This window comes from Phialemonium atrogriseum (genome assembly GCF_030411735.1).
Source record: "Phialemonium atrogriseum strain 8032-3 unplaced genomic scaffold QBC33scaffold_2, whole genome shotgun sequence".
NCBI classification, from domain to species: domain Eukaryota; kingdom Fungi; phylum Ascomycota; class Sordariomycetes; order Cephalothecales; family Cephalothecaceae; genus Phialemonium; species Phialemonium atrogriseum.
The window spans coordinates 1,635,933-1,663,146 of record NW_026848139.1 but is presented as its reverse complement, the minus strand read 5'-3'; the positions used below and the strand labels follow the sequence as shown (position 1 = coordinate 1,663,146).

Genomic DNA, 27,214 nt, shown 5'->3' with positions numbered 1-27,214 from the left:
AGAAAGAAACACGGCTTTGCCCAGGGCCTCAACTTCAGCAAAAAGAAAAAGAAAAAAAAAGCCTCCCGGCAGAAAATTTGATAGGGTGCTCGAGGACGACCGGACCCAGAAAATGCACGCCCGATGTTGCGGCCATGCGCGATGTTGTGTTTCTTGGACTTGGTTCATCATAATAACCCTGATGTGACCTTTCGAGCTACCTACCTACCTAACCTAACCTAACCTAACAGCTCACCTTACTAGGCTAGGTAGGCACCTACTCCCCTTCCACAGAAGTCATGAGTCGAGGGCTTGGTCGGTCCTGCCTATTGGCTTCAACCCCGCCCTTGACAGCTCACAACTGGACGCCTTACACCGGGGCAAGCCCCGCTTTCGGGCAGTCCAATCGTAGCAGTCTAACACCGGGCTCGGTGGACCGCCTCGCCGATAGCCACGTTGTTCGACGAGGGGGATCTACGCATCGTCTGCTTGTACACCGACTTCTGGTCCTCATATGAGGCCTCATAGCCCTCCTCCCTCACGCTGCCGCTGCCGTCTTTCCTTGTCGGCCCTCTAACGCCATTTCTCCCGAAGTCTCGTCCGTTCTACCCACTTCAAATGGATAACATTTCCAATTTTGGGCAGCTATCCATCTGAGAGTCCGACACTGATCAGTTCACCTCACCAGACTCTACTCACCATTGTGCCCGTTTCCGATTGCGCCGTTGGTCAGCGACCGACAGACGGCAGATCATCTGTCCTCGCAAGGCTCTATCTGTATTCCACCTCGAAACTAGGGCGGAGTGGCTTTTCTTGTGCGATGTGATGTGTATCAAAGCAAGCTCCTGGAGGGTTGGATCGGGCCCTAAGAGGCCAGCAGGCTCTGTGTGTGGCCGCCCAGCTTCTGTACTGAGGGGTATAGCCTGTACTCAGGCCTCTGGTTGCTAACCTATTCTGTCCTTCTTGAGCCTCATAACTGAACCTAGAACGAATCAAATCCTCGGCCTCAGGAATCTGCCTGCATGTAACTCTCCGCACTCGCCGCTGCTGCCTGCTGCGGCCAGCTTTCAGCCAGTCCATTCCTCCGCTCACCTCCACCATGCTATGCGCCCTGGGTGCCCTGGGGTTGCCCGGTGGCGTAGCAGGGCAGGTGAATCCGGTGAGGGGATGAAAGCCTCAATTCCGCTACCTGTGGACGAGTACAAGAACAACGCCTTGCCCAAAACTAGATCTTGCCCTGTCCTTGCCAGCTTTCTGTATCTTCCATCGCAGCCTTGTTTCAATTCGAGACCATTCAACCTCTAGCCAGTCAAACTACTCGCTCCTTCAAAAATTTCCAACCATTATCTGGCTGTCTCCTCCACTCCCACCCTGAAGCCCGCTCGCCGATGTGACGGGTGAACAGTGGACGATTGGTAGACTAGCAACCCTTATTATCAAACAACACCAGGCCGCCGGCGAGCCCAAGAAGCCATAAATATATATACAAATACATATATATTCCCATTCCAATCGACCCCAAATGTCAGTTAGCAGTAGCTCGACCGGCTCGACCGGCTCCTCCTGGTCCCGCAGCGTCAAATCCGACGGGAGGTCCCGGAAGTCGTCGGGTTCCCAGTGGACCAACTCGAGCACCCGGTCGAAGGAGCACCGCCTCCCAGACACTCCCGCCGTCAAAACCTTGGTCTGGTTTGCCGGGGGAAACCCCTCCAGGGTGAAGAAGGTCAAGGTGTACGAGGACACATATGAGAGGGACAACGACTCATGGAGCGGAAGCAGCAGCGGGCGCAGCGGCCGGCTGGAGATGAAGAAGGAATACTCGGTCGTCTTCGTCGAGTCCTCGAGCAGCCGGGGCTACGACGGCTCCGGCTACACGCGGCGGTCCGAGTGGAAGGACGTCAGCGGCCGCGCGTCCCGCTCCTCTCGCAGGAGCGGTGGTGATCCGTGGGCCAAGGGGAGGCGCACCGGCGACGGCGGCGTCATCGACGACGACGACGACGACTCGGATGATGACTCTACGAGGGACGGCGGGCCAACATACGGCCAGTACGTCCCGGCGCCCCCAAATGCCGGTCCTGGCGTACATCCCGGCATGCATCAAGGCATGCATCATCCCGGCATGAGGCCCATGGGCCCAGCGCATCCTCCGCAGCCGCCTCCCAATTTCCAAGCCCGGCCTGGCATGCCCCCGCAGCAATTCCGACCACCGCCTGGCAACATGCCCATCCGCGGTGGCGGCCCGCCACCGCCGGGTTTTAGACCAGCCTGAAAAGGCGGCATCATTGAAGTCTTTAGGGTCCGGCGTTTTATAGGGTTGGTGGCGCGGCGTTAAATCAGGTCGCAGGTCTCCCGTGTTTCTCGCGATACCATCGTCCGAATCTGGTTTCTATTCCTCTTTGTGTCTTATCCCATCTAGATTTCACATGTCCCACGAGTCTTTCGTCAATGTCCGGCAGAAGAGAAGCACGGTATGATCTGGAAGGGTTTTAGACCCATATTAGCAAGGATCTTGCTGAAGTATTGCGTTTCTTTACTAAGGGCATCAGCAGCTGTGTGTAGATGAAGGTGTGGATTGAGGACAATAATTATGAAGCGATGACAAGACAATGAATTATTTTACGGATCAAACAAAGAACCAGGGTTGTTCCCACATGTTTTGACGGCGAAGAATCAGGCAGCAATTTTGCTCCCATTTCCTTCCTTGCAAGGCGACCTGGTAGGCAGACAAAGCCCATGTCTCACAGCCCCGACGCTTCGGCGGGTGAGTCATCAGCACCCTCATCAGTCATGGCCGGCCCCCTTGAGGCGTGTCGCCCAACCGCGAAAGGCTTACGGTATGACGACTCGCGTGGTATCCAGGTTCAAAGTACTGCATCTGCCTGGGCGGGCGCAGTGACCCAATGCAAGCCCAGTGCATTCCCTGTCGGCATGAGGCCTCGCCGGCTCGCCAGCCAAGAGGACCCCGATCTACGAGTTTGTTCCCCCGCAACTCGCCGCATTATAAAAGTGTTTGGATTGCTCCTCTGTCTAGGTAGTTTCGTCTCACCATAACCCTCAGTCCTTATTAAGAAGCGATATCTCCGTAGCCAGCGCAAAGGGGGGGTTCTTTGCTCTGATCAAGGTTGCTCTTCAGCGTCTCTTTGGCACCCTACCAGTTCTTCGTTTTCTACTAGCCAACTAGAGCCCGCACCTATCGATTCCTGCCCACGATGGACTCCTGTCAGAGCACAGGGGTTCCCGTGCAGTCGCCAGGTGGCTTCAGCGTGCCTGCGATTCCCCAGCTAGCCCTACTCGACTTCTTCTTCCCTGGGCTCTCAGCCATTTCGGGCTCGCTGGCAAAATATCTGCATGTCGACCTCAGCGTGTACTTCACCCTTGCCCTGCTCTTTGGGGGTTCGACCTTTATCTGGCGCTACTTCACCGAATCCTTTTGGGGACTGGTCGAAGAACACTTCATGTCGACGGTGGACATCCGCACCGACGACGAGCTCTACAACTATGTCATGGCCTGGGTCTCGGCCCAGAGATTCGCGCAAGGGGCCCGCCGCTTCATCGCCAACGTCAACCTCGACTCGCGGTTCTGCTATGTGCCCTGTGACTCTGATGACGAGGACGAGGACAGCAGCAAGAAGCAGCCTTTGTCATACACGCCCACCTTTGGAGATCACTACTTCTGGTACAAGGGCCGCTTGTTAATCTTCCGCCGGACTCAGAACCGCGAGCAGGGCTCTCCAGTCTTGGCCAGCGCACGGGAGGAAATCTCCATCTGCAGCATCGGCCGGGGCACCTGGGTCCTGAAAGCGCTCCTCCACGAGGCCCGCGAGGCGTACATGAAGAAGGACGAAGACAAGACGCTGATCTACCGCGGGCAAACCCGGTCCGGAGGCATGGACCCGTCCTGGCAACGCTGCATGGCTCGGACCTCCCGCCCCCTGTCGACGGTCATCCTCGACGAGAAGGTTAAGCAGGAGCTGATCAGGGACGTCAAGGATTATCTCGACCCGGCCACGAGGCGATGGTACTCGAACCGCGGCATCCCATACCGCCGCGGCTATCTGCTATACGGGCCGCCCGGCACTGGCAAATCGTCCCTGAGCCTGGCACTAGCGGGGCACTTCAAGATGCGCATCTACATCGTCAGCCTCAGCTCGGTGACGACAGGCGAGGAGAGCCTCGCGAGCTTGTTCGCCGACCTTCCGCGCCGGTGCGTCGTCCTACTCGAGGATATCGACACCGCCGGACTCTCGCACACGCGAGAGGAGGCGCCCAAGGACGTCGGCAAGGACGCCGAAACTCCCAAGGACGAGACCCCCACCCCGAAGGGCGAAACCGCGGCCAGCAGCGGTGGCAGCGGCCGCCTCTCCCTGTCAGGCCTGCTTAACATCCTCGACGGCGTGGCCTCGCAGGAGGGCCGCGTCCTCGTCATGACGACGAACCACCTGGAGAAGCTGGACAAGGCGCTCATCCGGCCGGGCCGCGTCGACATGGTCGTCAAGTTCGACCGCGCCGACTGCGTCATGACGGCCGCCATCTTCCGCGCCATCTTCGCGCCCCTGGAAGTCGACGACAAGGCGGCGGCGACGGCCCGCGCGGCCTCTGATGACGAGGAGGAGGCTGGCGGTCCCGAGAAACAGAAGCATGAGGTGGGTAAGCCTGCCGGGACTGCCGGGGCTAAGGACGAGGTGGTCGCGCGCGTCGACGGCCTGGCTGGGCGGTTTGCCGCCGTGATCCCGCCGCACGAGTTCAGCCCCGCCGAGATCCAGGGTTACCTACTTAAGCACAAGAGACACCCCGAGGCAGCGGTTGACGGGGCGGAGCGGTGGGTCATCGAAATGAGGAAGGAGAGGAGTGGGAAGGAGGGGAAACTGAAACAAGTGGGGACGAAGCACGGAGAAGGATCCGAGCGGAAACCCGAGGAGAGCAAGAAGAAGAAGAAGAAGCAGCAGCGCCGGAGCAAGGAGGACGGGAACGCGACGGATTCATCCTCGGCTCAATCGGATTCTGAGGCTGGTGGGAGCACGAAAATTGAAGATGAGACCGCGTCCAAAGAGTCCGATCCCGCTGAGGCTCAGGATGGGAGCTCCGAGACCAGTGTCAGTCAGGTTGAAGAGAGCAAGCATGGAGGCGACTCTGGTTATGGGACGCCTTGAGAATAAAGGGGCGTGGCGCTATGGCGTTTTGGGTCGTCAATCCCTTCCACTTCTGTACATATAGTACTTTGGTACCTGCGTTTGGAACAGCGCAGTACATAAAAAAAATTGCTTCCAAGGCGAAAGTTGCACCATCCAGTCCGGATTGCCCCGTCTCAGCGCTCTAGTTTAGCACTCTAGGTGTTTAGTTAGCCCGTCTTGCTCATCTGTTGCCCCAAGACATCCCTTTCCGAGACACTCCCCTTTTATCGGGACAAAGGGAAAAAAAGGGAGGATCTCACCGTCTCCCCCATGCTTGATTTTGATTGGCGAGCGCAGCCACGAAGGTGGGGTTGGCGGGGCAGCCGTTCCTGCAGCGGCGTGGTACCTGGATACTACTTTGTACCCTCTCGCACAACAGCTGGCTGCTAGGTGGGTGAAGGAGGACCCTGATTGCTCGCCCGTGACAGCTGGCGGGAGCCAACCGCGTTGCCCATGCAGGACGGCGTAGTATTCTAACGCAGCAAGATCAATGTGCCCAATTGGCAGTTGATGGCGGGGTCGAAAGTGGAAATCTCGAATTAGTGTTGATGTGATGTGGGCAATAAACCGTGGGCAGGTTGGGGTGTACGAAGCAGATTGGCAGTATAAGGTACCTCTCCTGTGATCTGGGAGGCCTCGGCTAGGCTTGCTGCTTGTATGTAATCCGTGCATGCGACCAGCTCAAAGCGTGATATCTCAGGTATAGGGTACTAAGAGTCTCCTCCCACTTGTAGCTATTCACTCTATGGATACTTACGTATTATTAGTGTGAAGATAAGGTAGGAATTTAAACAAGTGCCCCTACCCCCTGAGATCTTTGCAAACCGTTCCTGATCTCTTTTCAGTTTCTGCCATCCAGGGAAAAAAGACCAATTGAGAGGAGAGAGCCATCACTCGAGCACCCAAGGCAAGTGTGTTGTCTAGATCAACCCCCCGGCTGTGTTGGCGTGCAAGTTGCCAGCAAATCCTGCCTTTTGGGGACCCGGGCTTTGTCCAGGTCGAGATTCTCGAAAGGGCGGTGAAAGAGGGGCATCCTAAAATAAAGGAAAGACGAACGACTACTAACACACATCTTCCTCCTCCTCCAGACACCCTCAACTCGTTCATTCCCGCGACGCTACCTTATTCTCGACCCGTTCCTCCATTTCTAACCGTCCAATATGGCCTCCCGTCCTCAGAACATCGGCATCAAGGCCATCGAGATTTACTTCCCAAGCCAGGTTCGTCCATTCTGTGGGGGCGTGGGTGCGCCGACATCGCAGCCCCTCTCCCACGCAGACAAACAGCCACGACCTCCCGAGGCTGACAGTTGGCAATGCAGTATGTCGAGCAGTCCGAGCTCGAGAAGTTTGATGGCGTCAGCGCGGGGAAGTATACCATTGGCCTCGGCCAGACAAAGATGAGCTTCTGCGACGATCGCGAGGGTGAGTCTCCGTGCTTCTTGCTTTTTCCTCTGCTGCTGTGCCGCGCTGCGCTGTCGCGTGCCGCTGTGACACCCAAGCCCAATTCATCCTGGCCAAGATGCTGATGCCGCGGGGTACTCCCCCCACCACCAGACATCTACTCCCTTTCTCTCACTGTCGTCTCCCAGCTCCTGAAGAAGTACGACATTGACACCAACTCGATCGGCCGCCTCGAGGTCGGCACTGAGACCATCCTCGACAAGTCCAAGTCGGTCAAGTCGGTGCTTATGCAACTGTTCGGAGACAACACCAACATCGAGGGTGTCGACACTGTCAATGCTTGCTATGGAGGCACCAACGCCTTCTTCAATACCGTCAATTGGATCGAGTCGTCCGGCTGGGACGGCCGGGATGGCATCGTCGTGGCTGGCGACATTGCCCTGTACGCCAAGGGCAATGCCCGCCCCACCGGAGGCGCTGGCGCTGTCGCCCTGCTGATCGGCCCCGACGCCCCGATTGTTGTGGATCCCGGTATGAGAGGCACCTATATGGCGCACGCCTACGATTTCTACAAGCCCGACCTTACCAGCGAGTACCCTTACGTCGATGGCCACTACTCGGTCAACTGCTACACCAAGGCCCTCGACGCTGCCTACCGCGCATACTCGAAGCGTGAGGCTCTGCTGACCAAGACCGCCGTCAATGGCCAGGCAAACGGCAACGGCGCCCACGCCGAGACCGGACCGGTAAAGACGCCGCTTGACCGCTTCGACTACCTTACTTTCCACGCCCCGACCTGCAAGCTGGTTGCCAAGTCGTACGCTCGCCTGTTGTACCATGACTACCTCGCAGACCCCGAGAACCCGGCCTTCTCCGAGGTTGCCCCCGAAGTGCGAGACATGGACTACGAGAAGTCGCTGACCGACAAGGTGGTCGAGAAGACTTTTATGACCCTGACCAAGAAGCGCTTTCAGGAGCGTGTCAACCCGTCCATCCAGGTCGCCACAATGTGCGGCAACATGTACTGCGCCAGCGTCTGGGGTGGTCTGGCAAGCCTGATCTCTCACATCAACAGCTCGGATCTGCAGGGCAAGCGGATAGGCCTCTTCAGCTACGGCTCGGGCTTGGCATCCAGCTTCTGCTCTTTCCGCGTCAACGGCAGCACCCAGAAGATTTCCGACATCCTGGATATCCCTAACAGGCTCACCGGGAGACGGGCAGCTCCTCCCGAGGAATACGAATCTGTAAGGATACTCTCAACCGCTTGCATTTTTTAACTTGATTGGTGCACAGGCAGGCTGACCCCCCCATCTTCAGATGTGCGACCTCCGCAAGAAGGCTCACCTTCAGAAGGACTACAAGCCCGAGGGCAAGGTCGATACTATCGCTAGCGACGTGTATTACCTCGAGAACATTGACGACATGTTCAAGCGATCCTATTCGGTCAAGGCATAGAGCATAGAGCGTCTAGAATATTGCAGAGCAGTTGCGGCAATCTCGCCCCGCACCTGATAGAAGACGCGAGTGGGTATTTCTGTCATATCAGCGCATATTTAGCAGGCCTGCATGACTTCACGCGTCGGTTAATGTTTGCATCAGGGCGAGAGACGTCCTGGGGAGCCATGTGGACGGGATGAAGTCACATCATCTTTTTCAGAGGTGGGCTACGGGCCTGGTATGTACATACGGGCAACCTTGATGGTCTCGACTTCCATAATACAGTATAGAACCGGTAGTCCTGAGCATTGGGTTGAAGAATGTTGCATACACGTATGGAAGTCAATGGAAACACACCTAGAGAAGTCACATTTGGGATCTCAAGATGCGTGACATACTTTGACAGGCCCTGCTAGATTTATGAGCAGCATCGATTTAAGTGCTTTCTCTGATTCTAGAATCCAGCGTGTTTACATGCTTTGCATCTATAAAAGGGGTATTATCGCATCTATTACCATATCTATGTACCACGACCCATGTCCTACACCTAAAATCCAATTCCCTCACAGTTTCGCCTTTCCCCCCGGCTGTCGAGACGCAGTCATCACGTCAATCTGCTGGAGCACCATCTCCCTCACCTCCTCCTCAGTGAACGGGCTCAGCTTGCCGGGATCTATCCCCACCTCCTCCAGCGTCCTCGACTTGACCGACGTAAACCTACTCTCCAGACCCGCCGGCTCCTCGACCGCCCGCCGGATGAACCCAGCCCAGCCATCCATGCACCGCCTCGCCAGCGGCGTGCGCGGGAACAACAGCGCGAAGCAGTGCGGCATTGCCTGAAACTCGTCAAACACGACAACGGCGCCGGAGCGGTGGAGGCGGGCGGCCATGGCGGCGTCCTCGTCGGCGAGCAGCTCGCGGCCGGTGCAGACGTACACGGGCGGGCAGGCGGCCCAGTCGCGGGCGAGGAGGACGGTGACGAGCGGGTGGGCGAGCAGGGCGTCGGCGGCGTAGAAGGACGCGCGGGGCGGCGACGACGGCCACGCCGCGCAGGCCGGCCACGGCACGCGCTGCTGGAACCGCGCCGTCGGCAGGTAGTCGAAGGGCGCGTTGGCCTCGCACGACGGCATGCTGTGCGTCACGTCCGTCCAGGGAGAGTTGACCGCCACGCCCGCGGGGAGGGGGAGGTCGCGCTCGGCGCCGAACCAGGAGATCCGGACGTCCTGCCGCCGGAGCTCGAGGAGGGCCTGGGTTAGTGCTAGGCAGAGGTTGCCGCCCGCGCTAGGTGAGAGGCTTGATGTCAGCGGGGGATGTTATGGGGATGGCAGGTTGTCCTTCGGCTTAAAAAAATAAAAGAGAAGAAAAGGGTTGTATGGGGAAACGGCCTAACATACCTGTCGCCCGCGAAGACAATGTGTTCCGGCCGGACTGCCTCATGGAAAGCCCCCGGTGGAGGGTAAAGCAGGGTGAGATACGAGGCCAATGCGTCCATAAGAGCGGCCGGGAAGGGATTCTGCGGCGCAAGCCTGTACCGGACCGAGTAGCAACGGCCTCCTGTTAGCTTGGCCAGCAACTTCGTACTCGGCCTGTGAGTTGCCGGGTCCATGAGCCAGTAGGCTCCGCCATGGAAGTACAGAATGGTCGTCGGGCTTCTGCACTCCTTCATCATCTCAGCATACTTCTCCGACTCGGGTATCGCAGGCGGCAGTTCCTTCTTCGTTGCTCCGGCCCGGTAACCCGTCCACTCGGCCTCCACGGGGACGGCGTCTGGGACCTTGATGTCCTCGCTAGCCATCTCTGGGCTCTTCAGCCCCTCGATAGCCCGCACCATGGCATCCCGAACGCCCGTCTCCGGCGACACCGGGGCCGTGTACGCGCTCACCCATATCCTGCCCTTGATGCCCGGATCGACACCGAGCTTCTTTTGGGTTGCCGTTACACTCTTGGGAGGCAGCATGAGCAAGGACCGGAGCGCTGCGACAGTGATCGCCGTCTTCAAGTCAACAAACTCGGACTGTTCCGACACGCGCAGCAGATGCAGCAGCGCCGCCTGGAAGACGAGGGCGGTTGCGTGCAACATTGAGCCGAGCCGGTGAACCCTTTCCAGACTCATAACGTGTTTGGTTGTCGAGGGCGTGTGAGAGGAAGGAGGTGGGGTAGCTGTAACGTAGCAGGAAGCTTTTTGAGCTGAATCGAACGTTTAATTGAAGCCCTCACAGATGTTGTAATAAATGATAATTATTGTGATAGAAACACATGCACATTTGAGAGAGATATACAAGAAACGAAGAAACCATAAGCACACAACACTTCAAGGATCACGGGATAGATCTAGCCTCTGTTAGGAAGGAAGGCCGAAAAGGGTGGGGCCAAGGCTCAACGGCTCTGATGAAACTGGCGACGAGACTGGAAACGGACTTGCAAGAAGTCGGAGACATATTTTTGTAGATGCTTTAAATTATACCTACATACTTCAGAAGAGAGCGTCTCTTACTGCATAGCATATACCCATAACGAGTAGGCTAGGCGTCTAACAGTTTCTCTACATTTTCTTGTGGAATGTAAACTACCCGAGGCGAAGTGTTCAGGGTAACTCATGTAGAGCATCCACTGTCGCCACCCTGCCATCACATAGGTACTCATCTAAAGAGAAATATACATGTTCATGAACAATCCATATGTTGTGCTACAGCAGAACTCCCCATCAGGACCGTAACCGGCAAATCCGACAAAAGGCATTTCATCCCGTGTCTCACGGTATTATAATACATGATCGATTCTCATGCTGTCACCCGTCATACAGCTGAGCATGGAAAAACAATGGACCGCACGGCAGTTCCATTACTGCGAGCTGCTGCTGCTAGCCTCAGCACCATTAGTCGCCGATGATGAGCCCGAGTTCTTGGTCGCCATCGCCAGTTGCCAGGCTGGAATGGATGCTTTGGACTGCTGAGCTCCGATCCCAAACGGCGAGCTCCGATTGAGGCCAGAGATGTAGTCCTGCGGTTCTTGCGCCTTCGGTTCCTCCGCCGTTGGCTTGTCATTGACATCCGCATTCTCACTCGCGGTCGAGATTTGGCCAGGGCTGGTGGGAGCAGCATTCGCAACCGAGGGGCGGAGGTAGTTGCTGACGCTCGCCGATGTTGCCGTAGGGTTCATCCTCTGAGTGATCAACATCTTCAGACTCTTGAGCTCCGCATTGACCTCTCGCAACCGGTTGTCCGTCGAGTCTTTCTGCGTGTCCATGGCCTTGGGGATCGAGTCTTTGAGGGTTTGCACGTCATCTCGGATCCTTTGCGCCTCGTCTTCTCTCCGCCGATTAGCAGACTTCAGGTCGCCCATGACTGTCTCTAGTTCTGAGAGCGCCGTGTCTAGTCTCTCGGTCCTCTCCTGCTCTGCGGCTTTCAGCGCCTCCGTGTCCTTGCCCAGTTGCTCCACCAGCGCGAACGCCTTCTCGAATTGCTCATCAATTGACTTCTTATCCTGTTCGAGGCGTTCCGGTGTTGGTGGCGCCACTAAGGGGTAGATGTAACGCTTCATGGGTAGTCTCGTCAGATCACAGGAGACAAACGTCCTTTAGCTAGCGTGCTGCTCACCTTGCCCAGAGAGTACAGTCCGTATCCGACGCCGCTCACCACCGTCGCCATGATGAACCAATCTCTCCAGTCCCTCCGAGGTGGCTCCAATGGAGTCGCCTGCCAGGCATACGGCGGGTATTGTTGGGAATACTGTCCATAGTATGGTTGCGGCTGGCCCGGCGCTGATGATGAAGGGGGAGGCGCATACGGTGGCGCGGTTCCGTTCTCAGATGCCGCGCGAGCCAAAGCAGCGTTGACCTCCTCTTGAGTTAGATTCTTCGATTGGAGGAACGCGATGCGATTCTCGACTGGGGATGCAGCGACGCTGGGATCTTGTAAGACTAAGAGGGGATAGTTAGATAGGTACGATGACCAGGTCCATGCACTTGTCGGGAGCTTACACTTGGCCGCCGAGGCGACGATATCCTCGCGGATAGTCATCTTGATAGATAGCTTCTGGCCAGTTCCTTACTTCATCTGAACGGCGACAAGTTCAGTGTTTAGGCTGGCATTTGGAGAGGTGATAAACGGGAACACATAGAAAAGTGGTGGCCGGTTTGGGCCGAGGCATGTGCGGCTTCCAGTTGCCATGCCGTCACGATCCAGGACCCAGTTTTCCGGCTGCATCACGTGCTGCACTAGCGTCGACCCTTGTTTGGGTCCAAAAATGGGGGCCAATCAGCATGTGTGCAGCTTTGTTTACTTTGGCAACGGAGCAACAACAACCTGGATATTGCCTTGTTCAATCTCAACACCCAAGCGGCGTAATTTCTCTTGCAGACGATTTACACGTTTCGACTTTGAGCCAGTTCAACCGCCTTTTAGAATTGTGAATTCTACCTTCGTGGAACTGTACCGAGAGACCGGCACTGCCCATCATGTCGCAGGATACTGGTCTGTGGAGCGTCCGCAGGCCAAGGGAGGTATGGTGATGCACTTGCGCTTTGGGCTTTGCGCCGCGACGTATACTGACTTATTGATACAGACTCTTGGGGGCATCAGCCTCAACACGAGTATCCCTCAGCCAGCTTCAGCAATGAAGCGACCCAACTCAACCGCCGGCAACAATCATGTCCGGTCTATGTCAGGCTCCAGGCAATCGCTCGCCATGTCGCGACCGAGCCAGCCAATCTTCCAGCGCAGCTCGTCGGGAACCAATCTCGCAGATATTGGGTTGTCTTCGGTCAAGCGCTCTTCCTTCCAGAACAACAACACGAACTCGCTCAAGCCTTACACGCCCGGCAGCGTTCCCGGACGGGCGTCGACAGATGGGGACCGACGGAGTAGCGTCTACCGCTCGCGTTCGTTGACCGCCGGCCCGGTGGGTGGGCATCAGAGCTTCTTCCAGCAGGCGCCACAACCCGCCGGCGTGCCACGCGACCCACGCCCCCTAAAGGATCGATCATACCAGACCAGGATCGGCCAGGAACTCCTTGAGTACCTAGCGCAGCACAACTTTGAGATGGAGATGAAGCATATGCTCTCGCAGAATATCATCAAGTCGCCGACGCAAAAGGACTTCAACTACATGTTCCAGTGGCTCTACCACCGCATCGATCCGAGCTATCGCTTCCAGAAGAACATCGACCAGGAGGTGCCGCCTCTGTTGAAGCAGCTCCGGTATCCGTACGAGAAAAGCATCACCAAGAGCCAGATCGCAGCTGTCGGAGGTCAGAACTGGAGCACCTTCTTGGGACTCCTGCACTGGATGATGCAACTGGCGCAGATGTTGGAGCGATACCAGCACAACCACTATGACGACGCTTGCATAGAGGCGGGCATTGATGTTACGGGCGACCACATCATCTTCGATTTTCTCAGCACGGCGTACAGAGACTGGCTTGCAATGGAGGAGGACGCGACGGATGAGGACGCAGAACGCGCCCTGGGGCCACACGTCGAGAACATGGCCAAGGCGTTTGAGCAATCAAATTCCAAGTACCAGCAAGAGCTCGAGATCCTAGAAGCTGAGAACAGCAGGCTGCTGAAGGAGATCCATGACCTCGAGAAGTCGACGCCGGACCCCGCGGTCCTCGACAACCACTTCAAGATTATGGAAGAGGATAAGGTGAAGTTTGAGGAGTACAATGCACTCGCCATGCAACGCTCCGAGAAATACGAGAACCGGATCCAAGTGCTGCAGGAGGAACTGGACAAGCTGCTGGTTGAGCTCAAAGAGGCCGAGGACGAGCGCAGGAGCCTGCAGCGGGCCGTTGACGACCAAGGAATCAGCATGCAGGATATTGACCGGATGACTTCTGAAAGAGAGCGACTTCAGAAGGGTATCGAGTCCGCAGCCCAGCGCCTCGAGGAGACCAAGAAGAAGGTAGCCGACAAGGAGATGGAAGCCAGCCGCAAACTCGACGAACTGGAGCGCCTAGCCGATAAGTACAATACTGTGGCATACCAGATCGGTCTGATTCCCGGCACCGCGACCAATGCCAAAGGGAAGGATTACGAACTGCAAGTGGTAGTCGGTGGAGGATCCAACTTCACGTCATCCCAGTTGCAAGGATCCTACGGCAATGGAGGGGTCGAGAACGACAGACTTCTTGTTGATCCGATCACGGGCTACCAGCCAGCACACATTCTCAACCTTGATCTCCGGGGCCAGGTTAAGAACGCTTTCCTGACTCTCAGGAAAGAGGTCTCGGAGCGGAGGAAGGTCGCCATGGATATGATGATGGAGGACCACGATCTGCTTGACCGTGCTAAGGAGGCGATCGAGGATAAGCGAAACGAGGTTGAAGCTCTGGAGCACCGTGTGCGTGCAGCCGAAGAGGAGTACGAGAAGACGAAAGAGGTTGGTTTAATTCGAGATTGACGCTTTGCGGATCGCAGCTGACAGTAATTCCCCTAGGTCACCACCGCACAGAAGATGGCATCAGATGCGCAGATCGAGAAGATGGAAAAGGAGCTTGCCAAGATGCGCGCCCAGCTCACCGAGTCGGTACAGCTGATGGAGCAGCGGGAGATGAACATCAACATTGAGTGAGTAGAAGCGACAAACAAGGGCTCGCAACAGACTCGCGCTAACGAGGACTTCTCAGACATGAGCAACTGACGCTCCGCTCGAGCGCTCTCCGAGAGGAGCTTCACACGGAACTCGTGCGCATGATTAACGACGTGATCAAGTTCAAGATGCACGTCCAGAAGAGCCTAGAGGAGTACGAGTTCTTCGTCGCCGACGAGCTGGAGAAGGAGTTGGGGAGCGATGAGATGAGAGACGAGACCCGTGCAGTTGAGCTGTAAATGTCATTTGTAATGAGCCACGATTATTGTTAACATGCTGTTTCCGCCCTTTGCACCTACAATATTTACTCTATACCCACTTCATCCATGTAGGACAATTGACACCCGACTTTGTGAGAGTTTTGGAAGTAACTTTCTTCTGCTCAGTCGTTTGGGTGTTGGACGAAGGTTGAACCCAAAGCAACGGCGGACGCGACTAAATTTACGGGTGAATTAGGTATCTTTTTACGTAGGTACCTACCTCAAGAGTTGTCCTAACTCTGGATTGGGTGTTAGGCCTGATATCAAACGTCACCAAGAATTTGTGTATTTTGGAGACTCTGAACCCCCTGAGCCGAAGAAGGCGGTGCCGGGAACTCCTGAATGGCAGGCCGCCTTCGGAGAAGCAAACGATGAGGACCTACCGGAGGATGATGAAGACTTGACTGAAGACGATGACAACTTCGACAAGCATGCCCCGAAAGGCGAATGCAATGCGACGACAACTCGAGCCAAGATTTGGAAGATCTCAAATGCGATGAAGAGGCTTTGTTGGGTCTCGAACTCTTCCGAAAATGCCTTGATGCCGTCAAGCATCTCGAGCCTGGGAGCACTGGCGCAGTCGAGAACAGGACGAAGATTCGAAGAGGAACAGCTCTTGAAGGGAAAGCATTCGAACTTGATTACAAATCACTAACGTGAGATCTCTATGAGAGGAAGGAACTGAAAGATAGCTCTAATGGAAATATGATACTTCTCGTCTGATGGAAAAGTCATGATGCCGCAATGCTGGGCTGATAGCAACCAACGATCGGCGCAGACCATTTCGGATGTCGTCGCTTCAACGCGGCAAACGGCCACCAAGGTGCTGCTGGTAAGGATTTGAGGAAAGGGCGCGCCCGTACAGTTTGTGACCCCGCCCAGTCAGTGACCATCCAGCGGCCTTACGTAAAAGGGTCCAGCCGCCAGTCCGGCCGTCCACATTCGGAGCTAGGAAAATTTCAGTGGGACCATCCCACTAGAGGTGCTGCCCCTCCAAACTTCCACCCCGCTTCTGTGACTCAAGCCCGCCACGCCCTGCGTATTTCTATCCTTATATTCTTTCTTTCCCTCCCTCTTTATCTTCTTCGGAGATACTCTCTGTTGGAATTGGAAAAGCAACTCGCCCTGTTTTCTCGCCTTCCTCGCTCCTTCCTTTTTTCACACTCGAAACCACCCCACACCAACTGGTCCCTTCCCAAACGTCGGCCGACGTCCCGCCGCCAAGATGCCGATGTAAGTCGCTGGAGCTGCCCGCGAACGCTGCTCTGTTCAATCGAGAATTTTGACACATGCAGGGCTAACCTTCTCGACCCTCCTCTGCAGCCTCAAGGAACCGTGGAAGAAGTACAAGCCGTTCAAGGTGAGCTTCGTGCTTCTATGCTCTCAGCTTCTATATTTCCACTAACGTGGCTAGCCGCCGCATTTGCCGAACCGACAGTGGCCCGACAAGGTCATCGACAAATCCCCTCGCTGGCTGTCGTATGTTCCCCAATATACACTTTCAGCACATGAGGCGTTGCTAACATTCTCGAAGCTCTTGCCTCCGCGATGGCAACCAGAGTCTGCCCGATCCAATGGTACGTTTCTTCATGCCCGCGCAGGCCCCTTCCTTGACCTTCTTGCGTGAGCTAGAATACCTGCGTCCCGGAACTGACATGGGCCGGTCAACAAACAGAACGGCGAGGAGAAGTGGCGCTACTTCAAGATGCTGTGCGATCTTGGTTACAAGGAAATTGAGGTCTCTTTTCCTTCTGCGTCCCAGACCGACTTTGACTTCACCCGCCGCTTGATCGAAACCCCGGGAGCCGTGCCGGACGACGTATTCCTACAGGTCCTTTCACCCTGCCGCCCCGATCTCATCCAGAAGACTGTAGAGTCGGTCCGCGGGGCGAAAAACGCCATCATCCACATATATCTCGCTACAAGCGAGTGCTTCCGGCAAGTCGTCTTCGGCTACTCGGAAGAGCAGACCCTGGAGCTTGCCGTGGAATGCACTAAGCTGGTCAGATCCCTGACCAAGGACAACCCCGAAGCTTCTGGAACTCGATGGCAGTTCGAATTCTCGCCGGAGTGTTTCTCCGACACAGATCCCGATTATGCCCTGAGGGTATGCCGCGCGGTGAAAGCTGCCTGGGGCCCTAATGGAGAAACCGGGGACCAAATCATCCTCAACTTGCCCGCTACGGTCGAGCTGTCAACACCCAACGTATATGCGGACCTGATAGAATACTTTTGTAACAACATCGGGGACAGGGAGAACGTGTGCGTGTCTCTGGCAAGTCATACCCTTCCCGTCTCTCATGTCTGTATCATAACCATGTTAACGATTTTCGGCAGCATCCTCACAACGATCGTGGATGTAGTCAGTGTATCCAATTCTGGCGCCGTGGTGCGGGCACTGACGTGGTACAGGTATTGCAGCAGCAGAACTTGGCCAGATGGCGGGAGCTGACCGTGTAGAGGGCTGTCTGTTTGGGTTCGTATCCTTCCTTGTCTTTGTGATTCATGAGACAATACTAAACCTTTCACAGCAACGGGGAGAGAACAGGCAATGTCGATCTTGTCACCTTGGCTCTGAACCTTTACACACAGGGTGTGAGCCCACAAGTTGATTTCTCCGATCTGAACTCAGTCATCCAGATGGTCGAATCCTGCACCAAGATTCCCGTCCACCAGCGTGCTCCCTACGGCGGTAGTCTCGTATGTGCAGCATTCTCGGGCAGCCATCAAGATGCAATCAAGAAAGGATTCCAGAACCGTCAGCGCCAAGGCCTATCCAGCGAGGACCCATGGCACGGGATGCCCTACCTGCCACTAGATCCCCAAGATATCGGTCGCAATTACGAGGCTATCATTCGCGTCAACTCGCAGTCTGGAAAGGGGGGAAGTGCCTTTATTTTGCAGGCGAAGCTGCAGCTCGATCTCCCTCGCGGCCTCCAGGTCGCCTTCTCCAACGTTGTCCAGCGCCGCACGGAGGAGCTTGGACGCGAGTTGCTAGCCAACGAGATTACCCAGCTCTTCGAGACAACTTATTTCCTCAACAAGAACCCTCACTTTGGCCTTGTTGACTATAGTATCACCCCTGACCGCTCACAGTCTCCTATGCCCCCAGCGCTAGGCAAAACCCAGGACACGAAAGACCTGATACGTATCTTTGAGGGCGTCATCCTCGTGGACGGTAAAGAGTTTAAACTGCGTGGTCGAGGGAATGGACCAATCTCTAGCATGGTAGCTGCGCTCAAGGAAGTCAATATTGACCTCGACGTTCACGACTATAAGGAGCATGCCATCGGCGAGGGTGGAGGTGTGAAGGCGGCCTCATATATCGAGTGCAAGCCTAGAGGCAGCAAGCAGACAGTCTGGGGCGTCGGTATCCACGAAGACGTCGTACAGAGCTCGCTCATCGCCCTGCTGAGCGCGGCGAGCAGTGTAAGTCTTATCCGCATGGGTGGTAAAAGGGAGGGAAGGGAGTAAGGACTTGATGGCTAATGACGACGCTCCTTGATTTGCAGTTCATCACGAGCCGACCCACCAGCCTTACCCTGGAGCCCGTTGCGACCGCTGCTCCTCAAGAGACGCCCAGTGTCATCTCCGTTCTGGAGGAGAAGGCAAACGGTATGTAAGAGAAGAGAATGAAAATCAAAGCAGAAGAGAGGCACCCGCCTCTTGCTTTGTTTCATACGTTTAAAAAAAACTTTTATCTACGTCGCGTTCTTGCAAACGAACGGGCATGGATGGGGGAATCTTTTCCATCTCAGGGAGTGGGTAAAATAAAAATTGGAAACAAACTTGCTTAGTGAGTTGAATCACAGTTTCGAGAGGAGCTTGAAAGGTAGATGTTGGCTATGTGCGTTGGCCAGTGCAGAAACAGGAGATGCTTTACCCCCCCCCCCCCCGCTCTTACCTTCTGAAGCGCCGCTGCGACCGTCTCGCGTTTCTCGTGCCAGCATCTCTCGATGACTTCGCCGTCCACCACGCCTTCCGAGCTGGGGAAGACTTCTTGAGCGAGCTTTCCTCGATCTCGGTGACGCCGTCCCCTTCGAACGGCTTCACCCACGCCATGGTCTCGTATAACAACCATCCCAGCGCGAACAGCTCTCTCTTGGTGACGGCCCGGCCCTTCAACGTCCGGCCCCGAAGCGGCAGCTCGTACGCGGCCTCCTCGTAGTTCGTGGCGTCAAAGGCTTGTCCCTTCATCAGCGAGCTGTCGAAATCGCAGAGCTTGACGCGATGGTCGTCGAAGAGGAGGAGGTTACGACAGCTGACGTCGGAGAGTGTTACACGGATAGGGAATGCAGGTGGCCCAGCGCCCGAGCCGCATCGGGCATCATGTCGAGGCGGACGCCTACGGGCGGCGGCATGTCCTTGTGTTTCCGGATGCAGTCTCTCAGGTTGCCGAACGGCGCCAGCTCGAGCCGCAGGGCGTGGACGCCGGGATGGATCTCGTCAAGGCCGTGGCAGGTGGGGATGTTGGGATGCGTGCCGAGATGCTGGTACACCGACGCCTGCCGGCGGAGGGTGTCTGCAAAGCTCACCAAGAGCGACCCCCAGTTCTCGCCGTCTTCACAGACTTAGTGGCTTTTCAACACGGTCTTATTGTCGGTGCAGGTCACGAACGAGGATGCTCCAGTGCCGACGACGGACCACCACATCCTCGCCACGGACTGCACTTAAGAGTTGGACTGTATCTGATAATATCACGAGAGCCTGAGACGGGTGAGTAATTTTGGTCACTGGCTATGCTTGATGAGTGAGGTAATAAAATTGTCTTTTTTATCAGGAGGTTGTCTCCGGGGGCATGGGCATTCAGCTATCCAGGCAGGGGCATTTAACTGTTAGGGTAGGAAGGAGCATTTGGCTAGCCGTCGCTGTCGCTATTGCTAAAGCACTCTTGCCGTCGCCTTCTCTGCTGCTGTTGCCATCGCCATTGCCGTCGCCGTCGCCGTCGCTTGTTCCGTGCTGGCCAGCTGGCCTTTTTCATGCTCCAACTGCCCAAATAATTTTGGCAACACCCTGACTGAATAGCTAAATGCCCTGCCCGTGGAGACAAGCTCTTTACCAGAGGAGCGCCTGTCTATACTGTACAATCCAGCCCCCTTCGGCTAGAAGCCCCCTGCTGCGATAGTGGGAATGCGACCTGTTTCTCTTGATTGAGACTTAAGGACATGCCCTGCTAGCTTGTGCCCTGTGATCTTTGTGATGGCATAGATCTAAGCCTGTTTAATTTTGAAGACGCCTTTGAGTCTTGAGTCCTCAGCGTGACGAGCGGCCAAAGACTACCCGATCATGACGCAAGCATGCGACAAAGAAGGCCTAACGGAACTCCTACACTGAAGGTCTGCCATCCTATCCTCTGGCTGTACTAAGCCTCTCGCCCAGAGTCCGGGCAACTGGCGTGTTCGCCCGCGTCGTTGAGGAAATAGAGGATGCCAGAAACCAGGCCCCTGCTTGTCCTACTCTTGTCCCCTTTTCTAGTAACGGTGGCCAAAACGTTATGTATTGCAGAGTCGCGTAAAGTTGACGTCTCTCTAGGAAGAGCGAGTTGAACTTGAATACCAGTAGACAGTTAGCGAGCGTCCGAAGCGGCTAGTCAAGGTTATGGAAACCCTAGCATCACTGAGCATCAATCACTGAGTGCGGGTGACGTGAGGGTGAGCAAGAGCGGCGATGGGCTATTAAAAGTCGTTAAAAGCTATCAATGGCTTTTGAAGGGCTTGAAGGGCGATTGAACTGCTAATCAGACTCTTCCTTCTTGTTGTAAGACTTTTTGAACAGGCAACTAGGCTGGATACCTGTATGCTCGTCTGCTCATTCTTGGACGACGGAACCGCCATTCCTTTTTAGCAGGACGTTTGGGGCGAGAACGCAGAGGCCTCAACCCTTTAGGGCGCACATCAAGCTCAGATAATGGTGCCTCGGGGAGATATTGCAGGCAGAGTTCAGGCTTGTGCTCCGACAGATCCCATGCCTTGAAGTGGTCCCAAACTCGAGACCGATCTCTTGTTCTGGCCCTGCCGGTCTTGCGGATCTGCTTGCTGGCACTTGGAATAGGCCCGAATGCATCTATGGGGAAGAGCCAGAACCCATAAGCCGAAGGAAGTGCCTGTTCATCGTCCTCGCAGGCTGTCCCCTCCTCCGCACATGCCTTCCGCCACGCTGTCCAATCCTCCTCCTCCCCCCGAAGCGCCAGAAATGCCTCCTCTCGGTTTTCCACCCGCCTGCAATTGAAAGTGATCATAAAACGATAGTCAACCGAGTAATCATGGTACTCGATCTGCCACTTCTCAAGTAGCCTGAACCAGCGGTAAATTTGGACTCGTGGATCTCCGAAGCCCATAAAAACCTTCTTCAACTCTGTTTCTATTGATCTGGGATCTCGTGGCAGCCGCTGAAACTTTGAGACGGAGGCCTGAAGGGGTCGGGAGCGATGTATCTGGCTCTTCGTGAAGCTGTTGCAGCTAGTCGAGAAGTCTGGAATCCCACGTCCAAGTTGTCCGTCATATCCGAAAATGACACACCGTAGTCTTGACAAAGCTTGACGTAGAAGATCTTCATCCTTTTTTGGTTGAAAAAGCTTATCAAAGTATCCCCCGTGAGCCCTCTTAGCCAGCCCAAGGTTGACGAGTCCAACACGCCGAGGATCACGGGTCCAGAGCAGATGCGCGAACCTGGGAAGGAATCCTTGCCCGGATATATCCAAGATATCTAGCTCCGGGTGGAAATAAAAAGTCCCTTCTATCGGAGGACTGCCCAGCTGCTTCTAATAGCAAGGCACTTGGACCCGATAGAAACGCAGAGCAGCTTGTCGCGAGTCGGAGCAAACGCGAAAGAGCTTGCTTATTTCATGCCTGTTCCTCAAGACGATGAGAAAGCTTTCCGAGAGCTGGAGCGAAGCCTCAGCCTGTCGCCGACAGCCCACTTCTGATCCTCGTTCAAATGTTCGAGAGAGCTCCCCGGCCAAAGGTCCACTCGGATCAGACGCTCGTAACAGAGTGATTGCTCCCATATCATGGAGCGAAGCTCGAGGGGAAGCTTGGTGAATTGCGGAAAGGCACCGGTTCCTTTAGGCACCGTGTTGATAATTTGCAAATGGTGACCGGAGTGGGGGGCCATATTGAGAATGATTCCGAGAATGGCGACGAGAGTGTTGTCGAAAAGTGGCTTGCAGCAGACGAAGGCAGGATCATCCAAGGCAACCTGGTACCGCAGAGAAGCGGGACTGTCGCATATTATACCACTATCAAGCCTGGTGGAGCCGAGTTACGCCTTGTGAAGAGACGACGTCGATGTTGGTGATTGGCTGCTGACATGCTTTTGGTTCGCCGAGCTCTTCCTGTGCGAAGAGGAGACGTCGATGTTGGTGATTGGCTGAGTTTACAATATAGAGTTCCACAGAGGCACCTTCTTGGTTTTCGCCTCCAGCGTCGCTTTCACCTGCGCCACCTTTTCGCCCTTCGAGCAGCAGTACATGGCAACAGATACGATCTGATGCCCCTGCGCAAAATAGCAGGGAAATGCGACGTTGCCCTCGTGCGCTTCTTCCCTGTGGCATTCAGTCTGTGTAATATACCTCAAGCCTTGCCTGGTGATCTGCATCCGTGGCCTCGGGACCAGGTTAGTCTGCGCCTGTAGCCTGGAGGCTGGCCTGTGCGGAGAGTGTAACAACCCATGCAAGCGTTGAAATGATACTCAGTGCTGGACTCGGGGATGATTCCCCCATACTCACCCTCTGCTCAGGTTAAAGCGGCCACGGCTCAGGCCTCGCTCCTGTTCCAGATTCGGGGAGAAAGAATTGTCGGGGTTGACAATAGAGGCATATACCTAGGTACCTGCCTACCTAGGTAACTCCCGTGGCTAAGGCGGGCCTTCCTTCGCACCTAGGTAGGGAGGTAGTTTCCTGGAGCTAAGGTTTGTGAAGAGCTTAATGACAAACTTCCATTCCGATACCCCAGGCAGGTATGACCGTTTTGGTGGGGCGAATCCAATAGACCTCTGTGACCATGGCGGGGCATAATATATATGTATCCCCACCTAGAACTATTCGAGATATCTGAATCTCAGCCATGTACCAAACTAGGAGACATTCTTTAACCTCGCTATACACAGAGCGAGCTCACTACCTCTACACATCCCGCACTCGTTAACAACGTCGAAGCCCGACAAAAGATGGCCGCCAGCCCCCCCGGCACCTTCAACTTCCCGCGCGAGTACTTCTTCCCGCCCTTCTTCACGCGCCAGACCAACCTGACGACCCACCACGCCCAGCTGACTAAATGGTCGGCCCTCGTCCTCTCCTACTGCCGCCACTACCGCATCTACAAGCTCACACTGTCCGACGCTGCCGGTAACAGCAGCAACATCGGCAGCAGCAATGGGTCCATCGCTACCACCACCTCAGGCCAGACGACGACGACGACGACGACCCCCGCCCCGGGAGCCGACGAGCTGTTCCACAACAGGAAGATCAACCGGCGGCTGGGCGTGGCGGACGTCAAGGAGGTGATGGAGTTTATGCGCCGGGACGGGCGAGCCGAGTACGTCGGGGGCGGCAGCGGGGCCACCGGCGGCGACGTCGTCTGGATCTACTGGCGGACGCCCGAGGAGTGGGCCGCCGTGGTGGAGGGCTGGGTGGAGAAGACGGCGCAGAAGGGGAGCGTGCTTACCGTGTACGAGCTCACCGAGGGCGAGGGGACGAGGGGTGCGGGTCAGTACTGTTCTCTTTTTATCCGTCAGATCAACCTGCCCGAGAAGCTAATTGTTGGTTCATAGAATTCCACGGTCTGGATCCCGAGTTGCTACTGAAAGCACTAAACATACTGGTCAAGAGAGGGAAGGCACAGATATTCGGCCAGGACGATTCACAGGGCGTTAAGTTCTTCTGATATCAACGACCGAAGATCATCTGGGGGATTATGAGTTCCAGGCCCTGTCTGTTTATTGGCTATGGTACAATACACGGAAGCGATCTTCAGTGGCGGCGTGGTCAGGGAAGCAACAGCTCCAACAGAAACGAGTCAAACGCGCGGCAAATCGACAAACCCAAAACGCCAGGTTCGCTAAAATCCAACAAACCACCTCCCTACACGTTGGGGAAGTACTCCTTCACAAGGTACGCCTTGTCGAACAACAACTCCTGCCTCATAGCGACATCCAACAGCCAATCCGAGACCACGATCCTCGGCTCCATGTTGCCCTTTCTCGCCATCTCCTCGAACCGCGGCCAGAGCTGCTTCTCCGACTCGGAGGTCGAAGTCAGTAGATATACCGGCTCGGGGTCGGCACCGCCGTCCTCCTCGGCCGTCGTCGGCCGGATGGTAGTGCCACTCCGGGCGCGGTAGACCTTGAAAATGGCACCGTTTGCCTCAGCGATTGTCCGATAGTTCTCGACACCATTCTTAATCTCAGCGGTACAGTAGATAGGAATATGCCAAAGAAGGCGCCCGCGGTTGGCACGGGCTCTGGCGGTCGCTTTTTGAAGGACGACGCCAAACTTCTTCTCATTCTCCTTATCCTTTAGAAGATAGGACTGGACGTCGGGCAACTTGCCAGTATCCAAACATTCATCAATAAAAGACGAGTCCAGAACGTCAACGCCTCGAGCCAGAGTGCGCAAGAACTTCATGGTACGGACCATCTGAGGGGCCGCAAGGTAGTCGCATGGGACATTGTCCGTGACAATTTGGACGCCGAGCTTGCGAAGCTTGCGCTGCGTTTGAACGCCAGTCAGTAAACGACCCAGGGATAAAAGTCAGACCTGTAGCTTACCCGATCAATGTCTTCTCTGTTCGTGTCCGCAATCCACCGTTTATACCCTGTCAGGACAACCCGCATTTCTGCTGGCGGCAGGGAAGGTTTGTGCTTCTTGGCCGGACGCCTGGTTTCCTCGTCATCATCGTTCACTGGCCTGTCGTGTACCGGGCTCGATTTTGTGCCACTACGTTCCTTGTCGAGCTGATCCGCAGCCCGCTTGCCGCCCCAGAGGCCGCCGTCCTTCGCCGCCCGCTTCTTCTCTTTCTCGTATAGAGCGATATCGACCGACATGTCCTGGAGCTTTGAAAGAGCCTGTGCTTTTGCGCTGCGGCTCCCGCTTGACAGTATGGATGGCGTGTCGTTCTCCTTCCCTGACCGAACATGGCGCCCCTTGGCCGGCGTTGCGTATGTGTGGGTCTTCTGTGCTCGCTGGGGGGCCGCTTTAGGAGTCGTCCCCGAGCTGTCTAGGCTTGAATCCTTCATGATATCAAAGTCTCTAGATTCCCGACGCCCATTGGCAACATCTGGGCTCTGCCCGATCGCAAGTAGATTCTCCTGGGCAGCGTCATGTATCTTCCTCCGTCTCTTCGCAGCACCGTCGAGATTATTGTCCCCGCCGGGGTAGTATAATGCATGCAACTTCGTCTCGTCAAGGAAGGTCTGGCCGATGACTTCACCGAGATTCGTACGGCTAGGAAAGTGAGTGTAGTTCGGGACCGTGAGCGGTTGTACCTCACATTTGGCGTAGCTCTCCTCTATCCAAAGGTGGTTGACGATGTCGATATTCCAGTCCTTGGCGGCGTCGCACTTTTCACTATTCATCCGAGCTGTTATGAGATGGGTGTTGTCCGCCTTCATCGTCTTGGTAAAAGTCGCGCCAGCTGCCGTTATGAGATTCTCCAGATATATCCGTGCCTCGCCCCCATAATTGGACAGGGTGATCCTCATATCCTTGAAGCCAGGAATACCGTTCTTGGGGATGGGATAGTGGAGGAGGCGTCTGAATGGCGAGGTCCACTCGTTGTGTACGATGAGGTGGTAAAGCCATGCCAGGTTCCCGACATCCTTCCCAGACTGGGCAGCGCGTTTATACTTTTCTCCGTCGCGGAACTGGCAGATGAACATGTCGCAGGCATCCACAGAGTCAACGACCTCTCCTCCGCCGCTCTTTATGAGCTCCTGAAGAATGTTGCGCAGCCGCGTATTGATCGGCAGGTCCACCGATAACAACACCTTCTTCTGCGAGAAGACGACCAGACTCTGCCGACTACTCGCCTCTGAATGAACTGCGGCCAGAGTGTCTGGAACGACGGATGTAGCGCCTTCCAGGTGCTGGCTAGACGGAACCTTGATATGGTCTTCGGGCTGCACTCGTAAAATCTCCGGGTCCGGTAGTAGGTACGGTGCCTCGTCTATCCTCTTTCCCAACTTGAAACAGTCGTCGAACCTTGAAGCGGTGAGTATGCTACCAGGAATGAACAGAAGAAGGGGCGTACTCACCAGTGGGGAAGGACAATCTTGCAAGGGTGGCCTTTCTTAATAGCCTGCTGGCACTTGGGATGGTCCATGGAGAGAGCGCAGATATGAGTTGTTAGGCGCGTAAGGTCCTTAGATTCCATGCCGCCCAGGGCCATAGTCGCGCCAATGATGGCCTCTTTGTCGCCCAACGGAATGTCAGCACAGGTGAGGGTGACGTTGGAGAATATGTTTCGCGGGTCAGGCGAGTATGGCCGGACCTGGTTTTGTCTATTCCTTGCAAGCGAAGTCTTGATCCAGTCGGCGGTGACAACCGGAATCATCATTGCCTGAGCTTCGGCATACTGGTCGAAGTCGATGGTATTGGAAACGATATGTGTGGCCTGGGGTATCCGTATTTTCCCATGTCTGTCGGGTTCGAGGACCTGAGCCCCGTTCTTCTTGACGACGTCCGACAACTACAAGTGCGAGCCATGTCTATTAATACGCGAATCAAGTCGAGGCTACTTCATTGTCGCGTCTATCTAGGGAGAAACGCCGAGGGCCAGGTGCTTTTGCAACATACCTGTAAAATAGCCTGAGGTGACAACGACTTGCTGATCACGAAGGCAATCAGGCAAGAGTCGAACAAGGTGCTTTGGTAGTCCTCCGCCATCTTAATCCTGACTACGGACGCGACTGGTGAGATTTTGGTTGAACTTGCATGAGATGTGGTGAAGTTTGAATACGTGAAATGGTAGGGGCAAACGGAAAGGCTGCAATATATTGCATTCGTTATCAGCTGGTTAGCAGTGCCTGCCTGAAGCTGTGGGAAGCAAGGAAGATGGAAATGCTGGGCAGAGAGGGCCTGACTTATGTCACTGTTTTTTTTCGGGGAGGGGGGACGCGACTTGCAGGTCAGCTAAATGGGGGGTCTACGCGCTAGGCGGCAAGACGCGAGGCAGGAACGTGTCACCTGACAGCCCTGCTGAAAGATGGAAGTGGGGATCTCGGGGTACCTACCTAAGGGTTGGGGTTAGTTTCGGTGGACTCTCCTTTCAAGCAACGTCCGTTTCGACATCGATAGCGTCGGGACTACGTATGGATTATTTCTTATTTGCGTTCTAGATGATGAGAAACTACATATAGCAACTTGTTCCCCTGATTG

General features: G+C 55.5%; 12 protein-coding genes across 12 annotated transcripts; 6 read left to right on the top strand and 6 right to left on the bottom strand.

Moving 5' to 3' along the window:
• Positions 1-1,393: 1,393 nt before the first annotated feature.
• Positions 1,394-2,513, top strand: QBC33DRAFT_169447 (uncharacterized protein). The gene is made up of 2 exons (XM_060422304.1): positions 1,394-2,404; positions 2,470-2,513. The coding sequence occupies exon 1, from the start codon at positions 1,502-1,504 to the stop codon at positions 2,246-2,248; it is 747 nt and encodes a 248-aa protein (XP_060288047.1). The 5' UTR covers positions 1,394-1,501; the 3' UTR covers positions 2,249-2,404; positions 2,470-2,513.
• A 293-nt stretch (positions 2,514-2,806) lies between these two features.
• Positions 2,807-5,213, top strand: QBC33DRAFT_169428 (mitochondrial chaperone BCS1). Its single transcript, XM_060422303.1, has one exon. The coding sequence runs from the start codon at positions 3,189-3,191 to the stop codon at positions 5,127-5,129; it is 1,941 nt and encodes a 646-aa protein (XP_060288046.1). The 5' UTR covers positions 2,807-3,188; the 3' UTR covers positions 5,130-5,213.
• Positions 5,214-5,928: 715 nt separating this feature from the next.
• QBC33DRAFT_169384 (hydroxymethylglutaryl-CoA synthase) lies at positions 5,929-8,209 on the top strand. The gene is made up of 5 exons (XM_060422302.1): positions 5,929-6,057; positions 6,239-6,370; positions 6,472-6,574; positions 6,707-7,797; positions 7,871-8,209. The coding sequence occupies exons 2-5, from the start codon at positions 6,311-6,313 to the stop codon at positions 8,006-8,008; spliced, it is 1,392 nt and encodes a 463-aa protein (XP_060288045.1). The 5' UTR covers positions 5,929-6,057; positions 6,239-6,310; the 3' UTR covers positions 8,009-8,209.
• Positions 8,210-8,553: 344 nt separating this feature from the next.
• On the bottom strand, positions 8,554-10,103 carry QBC33DRAFT_554993 (alpha/beta hydrolase fold-domain-containing protein; the record flags this gene model as incomplete). Its single annotated transcript, XM_060429580.1, has 2 exons — positions 8,554-9,271; positions 9,385-10,103. 2 exons carry the CDS (start codon positions 10,101-10,103, stop codon positions 8,554-8,556), a joined length of 1,437 nt encoding a protein of 478 aa, XP_060288044.1.
• Positions 10,104-10,453: 350 nt separating this feature from the next.
• QBC33DRAFT_524952 (peroxisomal membrane protein PER10) lies at positions 10,454-12,130 on the bottom strand. Its single transcript, XM_060426762.1, has 3 exons — positions 11,970-12,130; positions 11,587-11,909; positions 10,454-11,524 (listed from the first exon to the last, which is right to left on the bottom strand). Exons 1-3 carry the CDS (start codon positions 12,007-12,009, stop codon positions 10,832-10,834), a joined length of 1,056 nt encoding a protein of 351 aa, XP_060288043.1. The 5' UTR covers positions 12,010-12,130; the 3' UTR covers positions 10,454-10,831.
• Positions 12,131-12,286: 156 nt separating this feature from the next.
• QBC33DRAFT_524948 (HEC/Ndc80p family-domain-containing protein) lies at positions 12,287-15,010 on the top strand. Its single transcript, XM_060426761.1, has 4 exons — positions 12,287-12,491; positions 12,554-14,371; positions 14,429-14,559; positions 14,619-15,010. The coding sequence occupies exons 1-4, from the start codon at positions 12,447-12,449 to the stop codon at positions 14,818-14,820; spliced, it is 2,196 nt and encodes a 731-aa protein (XP_060288042.1). The 5' UTR covers positions 12,287-12,446; the 3' UTR covers positions 14,821-15,010.
• A 1,056-nt stretch (positions 15,011-16,066) lies between these two features.
• Positions 16,067-18,464, top strand: QBC33DRAFT_554990 (uncharacterized protein; the record flags this gene model as incomplete). Its single annotated transcript, XM_060429579.1, has 8 exons — positions 16,067-16,074; positions 16,165-16,201; positions 16,256-16,320; positions 16,376-16,418; positions 16,517-17,103; positions 17,179-17,253; positions 17,373-18,270; positions 18,354-18,464. The coding sequence occupies 8 exons, from the start codon at positions 16,067-16,069 to the stop codon at positions 18,462-18,464; spliced, it is 1,824 nt and encodes a 607-aa protein (XP_060288041.1).
• A 183-nt stretch (positions 18,465-18,647) lies between these two features.
• Positions 18,648-19,493, bottom strand: QBC33DRAFT_575648 (uncharacterized protein; the record flags this gene model as incomplete). The annotated part of the gene is made up of 5 exons (XM_060430848.1): positions 18,648-18,684; positions 18,815-19,062; positions 19,125-19,205; positions 19,272-19,394; positions 19,431-19,493. The coding sequence occupies 5 exons, from the start codon at positions 19,491-19,493 to the stop codon at positions 18,648-18,650; spliced, it is 552 nt and encodes a 183-aa protein (XP_060288040.1).
• A 975-nt stretch (positions 19,494-20,468) lies between these two features.
• QBC33DRAFT_511317 (uncharacterized protein) lies at positions 20,469-21,396 on the bottom strand (the record flags this gene model as incomplete). Its single annotated transcript, XM_060425833.1, has 3 exons — positions 20,469-20,513; positions 20,735-21,312; positions 21,360-21,396. The coding sequence occupies 3 exons, from the start codon at positions 21,394-21,396 to the stop codon at positions 20,469-20,471; spliced, it is 660 nt and encodes a 219-aa protein (XP_060288039.1).
• Positions 21,397-21,437: 41 nt separating this feature from the next.
• Positions 21,438-22,311, bottom strand: QBC33DRAFT_592465 (uncharacterized protein; the record flags this gene model as incomplete). The annotated part of the gene is made up of 2 exons (XM_060431684.1): positions 21,438-22,060; positions 22,220-22,311. 2 exons carry the CDS (start codon positions 22,309-22,311, stop codon positions 21,697-21,699), a joined length of 456 nt encoding a protein of 151 aa, XP_060288038.1. The 3' UTR covers positions 21,438-21,696.
• Positions 22,312-22,836: 525 nt separating this feature from the next.
• Positions 22,837-23,723, top strand: QBC33DRAFT_592453 (putative vacuolar protein-sorting-associated protein 25 protein; the record flags this gene model as incomplete). Its single annotated transcript, XM_060431683.1, has 2 exons — positions 22,837-23,545; positions 23,611-23,723. The coding sequence occupies exons 1-2, from the start codon at positions 23,008-23,010 to the stop codon at positions 23,721-23,723; spliced, it is 651 nt and encodes a 216-aa protein (XP_060288037.1). The 5' UTR covers positions 22,837-23,007.
• On the bottom strand, positions 23,699-26,936 carry QBC33DRAFT_524938 (BRCT domain-containing protein). Its single transcript, XM_060426760.1, has 4 exons — positions 26,633-26,936; positions 26,092-26,525; positions 24,607-26,038; positions 23,699-24,547 (listed from the first exon to the last, which is right to left on the bottom strand). The coding sequence occupies exons 1-4, from the start codon at positions 26,720-26,722 to the stop codon at positions 23,921-23,923; spliced, it is 2,583 nt and encodes an 860-aa protein (XP_060288036.1). The 5' UTR covers positions 26,723-26,936; the 3' UTR covers positions 23,699-23,920.
• Between the last annotated feature and the right edge of the window lie 278 nt (positions 26,937-27,214).

What these genes read in the sequence shown, in the direction of transcription:
- QBC33DRAFT_169447 (XM_060422304.1), top strand. Translation starts at nt 1,502, where the DNA reads ATGTCAGTTAGCAGTAGCTCGACCGGCTCGACCGGCTCCTCCTGGTCC.
- QBC33DRAFT_524948 (XM_060426761.1), top strand. Translation starts at nt 12,447, where the DNA reads ATGTCGCAGGATACTGGTCTGTGGAGCGTCCGCAGGCCAAGGGAG. An exon ending in AGTACGAGAAGACGAAAGAG is followed by an intron (nt 14,372 to 14,428) that starts GTTGGTTTAATT and finishes TAATTCCCCTAG; the next exon opens with GTCACCACCGCACAGAAGAT. An exon ending in GAGATGAACATCAACATTGA is followed by an intron (nt 14,560 to 14,618) that starts GTGAGTAGAAGC and finishes AGGACTTCTCAG; the next exon opens with ACATGAGCAACTGACGCTCC.
- QBC33DRAFT_169384 (XM_060422302.1), top strand. Translation starts at nt 6,311, where the DNA reads ATGGCCTCCCGTCCTCAGAACATCGGCATCAAGGCCATCGAGATTTAC. An exon ending in AGATTTACTTCCCAAGCCAG is followed by an intron (nt 6,371 to 6,471) that starts GTTCGTCCATTC and finishes TTGGCAATGCAG; the next exon opens with TATGTCGAGCAGTCCGAGCT. An exon ending in CTCCCGAGGAATACGAATCT is followed by an intron (nt 7,798 to 7,870) that starts GTAAGGATACTC and finishes CCCCATCTTCAG; the next exon opens with ATGTGCGACCTCCGCAAGAA.
- QBC33DRAFT_524938 (XM_060426760.1), bottom strand. Translation starts at nt 26,722, where the DNA reads ATGGCGGAGGACTACCAAAGCACCTTGTTCGACTCTTGCCTGATTGCC. An exon ending in AAGATTGTCCTTCCCCACTG is followed by an intron (nt 26,039 to 26,091) that starts GTGAGTACGCCC and finishes CACCGCTTCAAG; the next exon opens with GTTCGACGACTGTTTCAAGT. An exon ending in ACAGAGAAGACATTGATCGG is followed by an intron (nt 24,548 to 24,606) that starts GTAAGCTACAGG and finishes GTTCAAACGCAG; the next exon opens with CGCAAGCTTCGCAAGCTCGG.
- QBC33DRAFT_524952 (XM_060426762.1), bottom strand. Translation starts at nt 12,009, where the DNA reads ATGACTATCCGCGAGGATATCGTCGCCTCGGCGGCCAAGT. An exon ending in CGTCGCCTCGGCGGCCAAGT is followed by an intron (nt 11,910 to 11,969) that starts GTAAGCTCCCGA and finishes ATCCCCTCTTAG; the next exon opens with TCTTACAAGATCCCAGCGTC. An exon ending in GACTGTACTCTCTGGGCAAG is followed by an intron (nt 11,525 to 11,586) that starts GTGAGCAGCACG and finishes CTACCCATGAAG; the next exon opens with CGTTACATCTACCCCTTAGT.
- QBC33DRAFT_169428 (XM_060422303.1), top strand. Translation starts at nt 3,189, where the DNA reads ATGGACTCCTGTCAGAGCACAGGGGTTCCCGTGCAGTCGCCAGGTGGC.